Source organism: Sinohyriopsis cumingii, chromosome 2, assembly GCF_028554795.1.
Source record: "Sinohyriopsis cumingii isolate HCF-2022 chromosome 2, ASM2855479v2, whole genome shotgun sequence".
In the NCBI taxonomy this organism is placed as follows: domain Eukaryota; kingdom Metazoa; phylum Mollusca; class Bivalvia; order Unionida; family Unionidae; genus Sinohyriopsis; species Sinohyriopsis cumingii.
In genome coordinates this window covers 107,677,237-107,689,980 of record NC_142962.1, presented here as the reverse complement: position 1 = coordinate 107,689,980, position 12,744 = coordinate 107,677,237, and the positions used below count along the sequence as shown (strand labels likewise).

Below are 12,744 nucleotides of genomic sequence, written 5' to 3'. Positions count from 1 at the left end.
TTGTGTCTGGATTAGTTTCTTGATGACAGTTGAGGTGGAAAGGATTCAATAATCAGGATTGATTATACTTTGTTTAAACTATATTAATATTCAATTTTAGATCAAAAATTAATATTAATTTAAGATGAATAAATGTGCCAAATGACCTAATCAATACACTATAACTACAGGCATGTATACGATGTAAAACTTCCCCTAACGACCACAATGGGAATAATAAACTTAAATGACAACAATTGCGTATTAAAAATTGTTCCTATTTCTTTCATACCATATTAAACTTGTCACCAAAACAATTTCTCAAGTCAGACAACTGTCCCAAGTCATTTGAATGATTTTAGTGGCATTTGTTTGTGGATTGTACTGTATTTTTATCTTTTACAGATGAGCTATACCTGGCATTTGTGTTGAGCACCAAGTCTCATGCTGACATAGTTTCCGTGGACACAGCAGAGGCATTTAAAGTACCAGGGGTTGTGGATTACATCAGTGAGAAGGATGTCCCTGGGGCAAAAGTGTATAAACTCATGATACATGAGGATGAATATGTCTTTGCTGTCAACAAGGTATGAGAGAGATAGTTCAATTTTAGCAACATCTCTCTCTCTATCTCAGTTTCATATAGGTTGACTCAAACATCACCCCAAAAAGTACATATTATTTATTAAAGGGTGAAGTCTTCTTGAAGCAGTTTTAGTTGGGTTATAGGGCCAGATCTGTTCATCTGTTATGATGTAAATGAGAGCACATGACCCCCAAAATGAGATGCTAGCCCATTTAGTATATTACATGCTAATTTCATATAGTCACAGGTGTTACTTATTTGCAGCTAAACATATGTAATTTATGTTCTGGTTGCTCCCAAATGAAATTTCTGGTGAGATAGGGGGAAGGAAGGCACTTAATTTAAATAAATGTGGGTGGTAAGGGTATGCCAGACTGATCCATATTTTATATTTGGGTGGTACGGGTAAGCCAGACTGATCCATATTTTATATCTGGGTGGTAAGGGTAAGCCAGACTGATCCATATTTTATAGTCAGCAGACTGATTAGGCTGGTGCCAGTCTTTGCTTTTCACACACAAGCACATATCATTCTGAAACAGCTAGTAATTTGTGCCTGGATTGAATGCAGAACAACATTGACAGATGGGAGACTCAAACCCAAGAAATTCCAGTCTGAATAAAAAGTACTGAAAATTATGCTGTACTGCCTTTCATACATATATAATTTTCAGCATATATATATATATATATATATATATATATATATATATATATATATATATATATATATATATATATATATATATATAGTATATACTGTGAATAACATTGTGTGAGCAGGTACATTTCTTGAAATGTGCTTTGTCAGAAGTAATTATGCTAGGACAGGAAGAAACAAGCTACAATGTACATGATCAGTTGCAGGCATTCATTATTTGTATCACATGATTGTTTGAAGAGTAAAGATTAAGTATTTGTTCAAACTGTACTGTATCACATTATGGACTTGCCTTAAATGACCTGTGCTAACCATCACAGGGCCTTCCTGCAGTTACCTCCCCAGAATGAAATACTCCAGCTCTAGCAGAACCTAAAGATTGACAGGTTTTGTCTTAAGAACACTCTCTTCTGGCTTTGATTTCTATGCTATACCTTAAAAGCTTTTTGAGATGAAGGGAAAAACTGTAATATACTTGCAGATCTTCATGAAAATGTGTCATGAACCTTTCCTGGTATCGTCTTTATTGTCAGTTTTCTGGCTCAATATTTTAAGCTTTTGTTCTTTCACTTTCTATTCCATCTATGATTTTAAACCAATTGAAATTAGCCTTTCCTGTAGATACCTCTTATTAGAATTAATAATTTAGCATTCACTTCATAGTATGTATTAAGAAGAATACTCCAGTACTCGACCGTTACTGATTGTCATGTTTTTTACAGGTAATTGTTATAGTGTGTAGCTCTGCATAGAGCAGGATGCATGCTAATGAAAATAAAGGGGGTGGGTGGTGAACACTAAATACAATAATCAGAGCAGAGAAGAAGCTGAAGTAATATACACTTCAAAATTGACTGAAATTTGGAGCTGAAAGAACTGGTGCACTTTTAAGTATGGCTTGTAACTTACCAAATAAATGAAGTTTCTCTCTATCAACATACTCCTTTGCCTATTTATATAATAATAATAATAATAATAATAATAATAATAATAATAATAATAATATTATTATTATTATTATTATTATTATTATTATTATTATTATTATTGTTGTTATTATTATTATTATAATGACCTTATTTAAAGAGGGTACCACAATTTTCTGAAGAACTAATCTACCTTAAAACTCTCATACAAAGGAATTTATTAACTTAGCTGCGTGTCTGAAGCCACTGGATATATTGGGTTTGGAAGAAGGAAATGGAGTGGGCATGTCTAATCTCAACTGGAATACTACTCATGAGCAATGTTCCAGAGTATTAGAAACTTTTTTTGAATAATTCCTTATTTGGTTTGGGAACTTTATACTGTTGAGTAGACTTGGATCACAGGTGGTGAGTATTAACAGGTACCCTATATTGGAATGGTGATTCTAAATATTCAGGAGCACTATTATTGGGTATCATGTACATTAATTTGGCTTTTCTCAACTGGATTCAGTCTTTAATGGATTTGTTTAGGGCATCCTGTAAAGAAATTTCCAGTTCATGCTTTGTGTTTTGGATGTCTGACAATATTGTGTCATCTGCATAGAGATCTGTACATGATACTGAATCCCTTAGTAAAAGTGGTAGGTCATTAATAAATATTATAAATAGTAATGGACCTAGAATTGAGTCTTGTAATACTCTATATTTAATTGTTTCAGGTTCTGACAGAACATTATTTATATAACCATGTTGTGTTCACTCACAAAAGTATGAAGTAAACCATCTAACTGTGCTTTCATCACATTGGTAAATTTTCAGTTTCTTCAAAAGGATTTCATAATCCAGCATGTCAAAAGCTTTCCATAAATCTACAAATACAGATCATATTATTTTACCTTGGTCAAGTGCTTAAAGCCATTTATCAGTTAGGGAGATGAAGGCAGAAGTGAGTGAATTGTATTTGTCTGATCTTTGTGTGTTCCTCCAGTGAGTTCATTCAAGACTTTCCAAATGGAGTTTGTGTTGCTCCTTTTGTTTTCAAGCATTGATTGATAAGACATGTTTTCTTAGTGTTTTTAATCATACTTGTTTTTTTATTTTAGTTACTAGTGTAGATGTCATACTGTCTACATTTGCAGATAATATGATCAGTTCAGCCCCTGTATGTGTAGGACACATGTTGTTTTATACAATGTTGCTGTCACAGTGTTTTTCTCTTGTGTTCTGTTGATATTTGTAGTAACATCTTGAAATATGTTTCTATGGTTCTGATATTTTCAGCTTGTTCATGACAGTTGTTGTTGTACGGATTAACACCATTTTTCAGCACAAGATAGGCTATACGTGGTGCACTGAACCTGCAAATACCTTTTATGGTAAAGTTGTTTCTATATCCTAGTCCCAGGACTATTAATGATATAATTTGTCACATACTTTTTCTTAATTGTAACACGACCATATTACTTAATCTGAGGATGATTAGGAGACTTGTGTGAGTAGTCCAAGCTGTAAACTCCTTTCTTTTGTATTTTTGTTATACCTTAATTACTTTTTTGACTAAATAGACTGTAGATTAGTTCTTGCTGCTTCACAAGCCATTGACAACTTACATTTGATTAATCTCTGAATCTTCAGTTGAACAATGCTTTTTTAAATAAAAAATATTCAATGGTCCACAGACATTATGTCCAAAACCTAGGTTAAAAATACTGACACCTAATTAATTTGTGAACTGATTCCCTAACTGCAAACAACAGCAATTGGACACCATCATGATAATCTTTTCACGTTTCAAAGTAATAATGATCAAATAATATTCTTCAGGGTTTGAAAAAGTCTTTCTAAAGCCCCCTGACATTTAGGGTGATAGCAGAAGATTATCATCAACAAGTATTGGTTACCTGACTTGGTCTTAAGTAAAGGACTATCACAGTCTTCGATTATTCTGGTAAATGGATAATTAAATCCAAGAATAGGTTGTGGTTCAGCCTTATGTATCTTCTGATTACTGTTTCCTACCATTTTACAAGTGTGACAAGAACTACACTTTTAATTTTTGGCCAATTAAAATGATTCAAGATCTTGTGATAATCTGTATTGACTCTTCAGTGGCCATCCAAGGGTTGTTTATGGGCTAGAATGAATTTCCTGTTGAAATGGTTTAAAAATGACACTTTGATATCCCACTGACCAATGTCACCAGCAGAGCAGGTACCTGTGGTGATCTCATTTTCTAATTTCCCTGTTTTTAATAAAATAACATACTGGTACTTGTATGTCTTCAGTTTCTCAAATATCCCTCTGAAACAAATAAGAGATCTCAGGATCATGTTAGTGTCGCAAATTGAGTGATTGCATTTTGTTACCCTGATTAAAACAGAGAGAATGAGTAATAAAAATAAGATCACTAACATGAATACCTCTTCATTAATCAATATTTGGAGCTAATGTTTAACCTCATCAAAAGACTGACCAATAAATATTTCAGGTAAAGGAATACTTTTCTGATCAACACAATTTTCAAGAGCTCTTTTTGTCATGGCTCTGGTAACTGCACAAGCAGGGTATAAATCAGGGATTTCATTTGCAATGGGATTAATGTTTTGACCCGAACAAGGCTTGTCAGTTAGAAGTGGATCAACCACAACCTTAGCTCTAGCTTAGTCATTGCCTTTCACATCACAAACAAATACCCTTGTCTTGAAACAATTATACTGTTCCGGATGTCAAGGGTACTAAGGCTAAGTCTGATGACAGATTAACATAATGGACATAAACATTAACAAAGCCACACTCTACTCCCTGCATGAGAATACTTTTACAAGACAAAGACTTCTCAGAGAAAGTCAAAGTGCCTGATAATAAAAGACTGAGAAACTGCTTTTTCCTTTAATATTTTAATAGTGATAGGCTCGGCAGGATTGTCAATAAGTGACATAGAACTTTTCATAATTTTCCATAATAAAATCAGATGTTTTGGTGGGCCTAACAATTGTATTGTTTTTAATACATGACCATTACCTTGACTGCTTTGAAATAAGAACATTTGGAATAGCTCTCTCCCGTTATTCTATTGTCTATGTTTGAACCTGTAGCAATGGAATTAATGTGCCCTTTCTTCTTATAAGTACACATAGGAAGAGATTAGGATTTCTGATCAGTTTTATCAGAAGTTTTTTTTAATTCCTAAATGTTGTGCCATACAAGATATGGGAGTGCACCTATGAGACCAAGATGGTTTTTCACCAAAAACATGCAGAGAGGAAGACTTATTGACACATGAAACTTAGTGAGTCTAGGAATAATCAACAGAATGCTCAAGCAGTATTTTCTACATTTATGATCTTTTGTTCATGAAGGTAGGTATTGAGGTTACTTTGAATGCAGTTCTTGCACTCTTAAAGTAATATGAGTTGTCTGAGGTTATCATAATTTTGATCAACCTTCTTGGCTGAGCATCAACTTTCAAATAGTAATTGTTCTTTTCCTTTGCAAATTCGACATGGGTCTATCAAGTTTCTTTTCTACAGTTCCTTAACCTTTGCCGATTTGTTTCAGATATAAATTCATAACCGATCAAGACACATTCCTTAACCACATCATAATTAGCACTTTGTTGCACTGACAGGGAAGTGTAGAATTCATGAGCTTGTCATCTGCTTCTCTTCTATTTGTATTTGCATTTCCTGCACAACAATTTCTTTCTTTCTTTGGATTTCCATCATTTCCCTCTAACTCTATTTCCATCTGGTTTTAGCTGCAGTTCTTTATAGTTCCTATACGAACCAGATACAAACTTAATAATCAGGTGTTAAGCAATCTTATCAAGCAATTCATTTCCACCAAATACAGAGCCAAATTATTTTTATTTATTATTTAAGGATAGATGCTTTTACGTCCATAATAGCATAATGTCTTGCAAGCTCAAGCAACTCATTCTTTTTCAAAGACTATAATGTGTTCTGGGTAAGATTTGAAACAAAGCTCACTGCATTAGATGACTTTATGTGTGTGTGTTGGTTTAACTAAAGATTTCTTAAATTTGTCAAATTAAATTCTTTACCAGTGACAGTGAAAATTCTTAATCAAAGTCACTTAAATTTCCAGGACAATATTGACTTTTCTGAAATATTGTAAAGAAGTTCATATCCTGGATGAGACCTCCTTCCAATTTCTGATAATCTTATATGGCCTTAAACTAAATGACAGAAAAAATGTAACCAATTAGTTTCATAAAATTAAACAAATTATCTAATTTTCTAGAATACAAAGTGAAAGTATTAAAGGAACTGACAGTAGAGTGTTCCAAATGAATTCCATTATAGAATATGTTGATGTGACAATAGTCTTAGATAAGCTGACAGTCTTGATGTATCGCAATGATATTATCCAGAATGTCTTTGAATGAATTCATAATAATCCCCAAATAGTGATTTAGTGCAAAATTCAATGAGCACTTTGTAATTCTAGTGAATTATTGAAATAAATACTCTCAAATTATAACGGAACACAACTAAAACTGATTGCACCAGACAGATGTTAAAATGAGATTTAATAAATACTGATGTAAACAGCTATATGTACATTCCCACTTGATCATCTTAATGGAAAATTACCACAAACCATATGCATATTTTGGCTAGGTCTGGTTCTGTTTGCTTAAAATTTAGCAAATACCTGATACACATTATGTAAACCATGTTTTTTAGAAAGCAAAAAACTAAAATCCAAGTAAACATGGTACTTACCATTCTTGAAAATCTTAAAATATAATCTATAATCATGAACACACACACACATATGTGTATATATATATATATATATATATATATATATATATATATATATATATATATATATATATATATATATATATATATATTGCTATAAGGTCTTCTAAAGACACAGATCTAATATACTGACTGTTGTTTGCTATAAGGTCTTCTAAATGCACGAACTTAATATATATATTGACAATTTGCTATAAGGTCTTCTAAACAATTGGCTATGCGGTCTTCTAAAGACACAAATTTAATATATTGACAATTTGCTATGAGGCCTTCTAAAGGCACATATTTAGTATATCAACAGTTTGCTATAAGGTCTTCTAGAACATTAATATATTGACAATTTGCTATAAGGTCTTTTAATACATGAATTTAATATACTGACAGTTTGCTATAGGGTCTTCTAAGACATGAATTTAATTTATTGACAATTTGCTATAAGGTCTTCTTAGGCATGAATTTAATATACTGACAATTTGCTATAGGGTCTTCTAAGGCATGAATTTAATAAACTGACAATTTGCTATAGGGTCTTCTAAGGCATGAATTTAATATATCGACAAAATGCTGTAAGGTCTTTTAATACATGAATTTAATATACTGACAGTTTGCTATAAGGTCTTCTAACATGAATTTTTATATATGTATTTACAATTTGCTATAAAGTCTTCTAAACATAAATTTAATATATTGACAATTTGCTACTTTCAAGAATTTCATGTTTATTATAAGAACCAAATTTGAAGACCCAATGAGTAATTGATCCTTCTGAGAAAATAATATGACCCCTTTCCTGATCCATATATTTAAGTTTGATAAAAATTTAATTTTTTTAAAAATACAAAATGGCTATACTTAATAAAAACTAAAATAAATGAATCCATAATAAAATGAACTTCATACCAAAATGGTGAAGTCCTAAAATTCCAGCTTCATTGAATGAAAGTTGATTACAACTCTATCCATTGTTTAATATCCAAGCAATAATATTGCAGTCTGCATTTTCTGTTTTTACTTTAGACCTGTAAGATAGATTAGTACCTGATAGATACAGGTGTACATTTTAATTACAGGTAACTACTCAAGGCCAGGTGATTGGAGCTGTTGTAGCTGATACACAGGCACATGCTCAGTTGGCAGCCAAGCTCATTAAGGTTGAATATCAGGAACATCCTGCTGTGATCACAATCAAGGTGAATAGCTATACTTCATGATTTCAATTCACTGGACTCAATGATCAGGTTAATAAGTGTGCAAGATGGTTCCAGTGAAATGAGTTTTGGACTGAACCCCTAGACCAGCTTGATCACTGAAATCAGCATGTCTGTCTCCTCATGCTCTTAATGAAACAAATTATTGCAGCCCAAATTCCAGTGATGGTTCAGTCGCCAATTTCAACCTGAGTCAGCCAGCCTGCTGTTATTTTCATCAGTGTGCAGTAAATGAAAACAAAACTTTCCATATGTTAGCATTCTAATTGATGGAATTAAAATATTGATTTTAAAAATACTTGCTGATTCACATCTTGAAGGCAAATGAGAGTAAAGTTTTATATTATTAAGGAGAAATGTTTAAAACCAGTTTATTTGTATATGAGGTTTATGTCAGTTTTGCTGAAATGCACAACATGACATTGTAATTTGATGATTGATCTCTGCATTTTCTTAGGAGATAAAATAATGTGTTCTGTTGATGTAAACAGAATTCAGAGGGTTGTAGATTATGACAAAGTTTTCCCCAGACTGATAACGACAGAGTTTGAGTAGATTGAGATAGTACCACATCCCCTTTCTTCAGAGGTCATCTCTCATATCCAGTTGGAATCTGGTTTTCCTATTAGCTACTTTTATATTTACTTTCCTTCACCAGCCACCTTCATTAAACAGATGAAGCTATTCCTTCTTTCAGGTGTCTGGTTTAAAGATGTATTTGAGAAAAAATTAATTGCTATAGCTATCGTATATAAATCCATGTTATTGAAATATTCACACAGTAATTAAATAGTATGAATGTTATTATGCATGTTACTTCCAAGGACCTTAACTCTGTATTATTGTAGCATTGTAAAAAGTGTTCCTTAATTTCTATTCACAGGATGCTATTGAAGCCAACTCGTACTACCTGACACCCAGGACTATTCACACAGGCAATGTAGACCAGGCATTTGCTCAGTGTGACCACATTCTTGAGGGAGAAACCCATGTCGGGGGACAGGAGCACTTTTATCTTGAGACACAAACCACGCTAGCTGTACCAAAAAATGAAGATGGAGAAATGGAGCTGTTTATCTCAACTCAGAATCCATCGGAAGCACAAGTGAGTGAAATTTAATCATCTTCAGTGGTCAGGTGGATTTATGTTCTGGCTCACTTTGTTTGGGCTATTAATATTTTCTGCATGCACATACCCACCACTTTGCCCCATTTGATTAAATCCACTACTATGACCATACCATTTGAAAATAATACACTAAGCTCACTTTTGTAGGCTACATATGATATTCAGCTAGTAATAATTCACACACAAACCATATTCTTCCAAAGCACTTTCACTCCTTTTTGCATATTTCATCTATTTTGGCTATTGCCTTTTACAGACAGAGAAAATGTAATATCCAACAAATAATATCCACAGGGTAATATCCCAAAACTCCCATGTATAATATCCAGAAGACCTACCAGATAATATCCAACATACAGTATCTGGCAGATAAAGTTCAATGGACAATATCCAGTAGATCCAATACATAATATCCAGTATCTCACATATAATGTCCAGAATACAATACTCTGATGATAATATCAAGGAGACAATATTTAAATAATAATATCCAACATATTCTGTAATGAAGTTAATACATAGATATCCCTTAGATAAGGTACCAAAGATAATGTTTTAGATCATTTCTGGTGGGGTACATTGTTGCTTGCTTGAACATATACTTGTTTCTTGTCTTGTACCTATGCTTTTTTAAAATTAAGATAGATCTTCTGAACACTAAATTATTTGACTGTGCTGGAGAGATAAATTAATATGTTGCAAATATATAGAAAGCATGGAAGAAGATGGAAACCTGGAAGAAATGGAAAATAATTGGATCAAATAAAAGAAAATTTGGGTGAAAGAACTGGAGGAGATGAAAGAAAAGCTTTGAATCAAAAGCATACCAATAATTATGTACTTAATTCTTTTCTTAAAAGTAGTCTTCAAAATAGAGAGTACACAAAAGTGTACATAATGTGAACAGATGCAAATGACCTTGAAGCAAATGACAAAGTATTCCTTGAAATGCTGTTTTAAAGCAGATTACAAAATATGGTCGAAGCCCAAAATGTTCAATGTGGTCATTGCAGGTATAAAAGCATGAACAATATCTTTTGTATATTATCAGTTGGATATGATCTGCTAGATCTTCTGGATATTATGTGTTTGAGTGTTGGGATATCATCAGTTGGATATTGTCTTCCAGATATTATATGCTAGATATTATGTTCTGGATATTTTCACAATAATATTTTCTGGATATGTCAGTTGGATATTATCTGTTGGATAGTATCCACTGGATCTTTTAGATAGCATAGGCAAAATATTAACTTCTGGATATTATTTTCTGATACTTTTTGCTAGTTATTAGCCATTGGATATTATCTGTTGGATATTGTCTGTTGGATGTTATTTGTTGGATATTGTCTGTTGGATATTGTCTTTTGGATATTGTTTGTTGGATATTGTCTGTTGGATATTGTCTGTTGGCTATTGTTTGTTGGATATTGTTTGTTGGCTATTGTTTGTTGGAAATTGTCTGTTGAATATTGTCTTTTGGATATTGGTCATTGGATATTGTCTGTTGTATATTGTTTGTTGAATATTGTCTGTTGGATATTGTTTGTTGGATATTTTGTCTTTTGGATATTGTTTTGGATATTGTTTGCTGGCTATTGTTTGTTGGAAATTGTCTGTTGAATATTGTCGTTTGGATATTGTCTGTTGGATATTGTTTGTTGGATATTGTCTGTTGGATATTGTTTGTTGGATATTGTTTGTTGGAAATTGTTGAATATTGTCTTTTGGATATTGTTTGTTGGATATTGTTTGTTGGATATTGTCTGTTGGATATTGCTTGTTGGAAATTGTCTGTTGGATATCATTTGTTGGATCTTCTGAATATTATCTGCTAGATATTATCTTTTGGATATTATCTGTTGGATATTGTCTCTGTGATATTGCCTTTTGGATATTACTTTCTGTATATTATCTATTGGAGATCATTTGTTGGATATTGTCTGTTGGATATCATTTGTTGGATATTGTCTGATGGATATCATTTGTTGGATGTTCTGTATATTATCTTCTGGATATGATCTGTTAGATATTGTGTCTATGATATTAACTTCAGGATATTGCCTGTTGGATATTACCTTATGGGTATTATCTGCTGTATATTTTCTGTTAGATTCTCTGGATATTATCTTTTCTTGATCAATAAAAAAACAATAGTCAGAATAGCTAGAGAAACCTCCAAAAGTTAGCTAGGACTTAAAAAATGATTTTTTATTTGATGGGTGATGAGTGAAAGACTAAAAAAATTATTTATTATTTGATAGGTGATGAGTGAAAGACTACAAAATTTGTTTATTATTTGATAGTTGATGAGTGAAAGGCTAAATAATTGTTGCACTTGTGTCATGTGGTGGTAGGGCAGTAGGTGGGAAATTGCTGAAAATTGTAGTAGCTGAAAAAAGTGAGGTAGAATATATAGCCATTGTATTACTCAGTGTGACGATCTTGATTGCTTTGGTGTAATTTATGCCCACCCACTTCTCCATGGTAGGAGCAGACAATTGTGGAGAAATACTTTGTATTCCAGTGTGCACTTCAGTAAACCCCAGGTCCCTCAAAAAAGGATGAATATTAATATTGCATTTATATTATAAATGATATCCACAATTAACACACTAAATCATGTGACAAAAGTACACAACTGCACTCAACACTTTAATAAAACTTTTAAAGACAAAGAAAAAAAAAGAAAAAGGGAACTCTAAACAACCTAACTCTGTCAAATCAAGAATCTTTGCAACACCTGATCAAAATTAAGTTATTTATAAAACCCAAAATGATGGAATCAGGACAACTCTGAATTCTATGAAATACAAAAGACAAGGGTGTTTGTCTGGAATATATATCCCCCAAATGACCATTATATGACAAACTGACTGGGTATGGGTTAGCATTATCTAAATCCCTAACCCACACTACCTTTATATGATAAACTGACTGGGTTAGGGTTAGCATTATCTAAATCCCTAACCCACACTACCTTTATATGATAAACTGACTGGGTATGGGTTAGCATTATCTAAATCCCTAACCCACACTACCTTTATATGATAAACTGACTGGGTATGGGTTAGCATTATCTAAATCCCTAACCCACACTACCTTTATATGATAAACTGACTGGGTTAGGGTTAGCATTATCTAAATCCCTAACCCACACTACCAGTATATGATAAACTGACTGGGTATGGGTTAGCATTATCTAAATCCCTAACCCACACTACCTTTATATGATAAACTGACTGGGTTAGGGTTAGCATTATCTAAATCCCTAACCCACACTACCTTTATATGATAAACTGACTGGGTATGGGTTAGCATTATCTAAATCCCTAACCCACACTACCTTTATATGATAAACTGACTGGGTTAGGGTTAGCATTATCTAAATCCCTAACCCACACTACCTTTATATGATAAACTGACTGGGTTAGGGTTAGCATTATCTAAATCCCTAACCCA

The 12,744-nt window shown here is 32.7% G+C and overlaps 1 protein-coding gene across 1 annotated transcript in view; it reads left to right on the top strand.

The window, feature by feature from the left end:
• The window catches only part of LOC149805584 (xanthine dehydrogenase/oxidase-like), a 196,360-nt gene that overhangs the window by 68,044 nt on the left and 115,572 nt on the right, over positions 1 to 12,744 (top strand). The window contains exons 16-18 of the mRNA XM_089950219.1: positions 385 to 566; positions 8,016 to 8,135; positions 9,037 to 9,258. Coding sequence (XP_089806345.1) covers positions 385 to 566; positions 8,016 to 8,135; positions 9,037 to 9,258 — 524 coding nt within the window. The remainder of the gene's footprint in view (positions 1 to 384; positions 567 to 8,015; positions 8,136 to 9,036; positions 9,259 to 12,744) is intronic.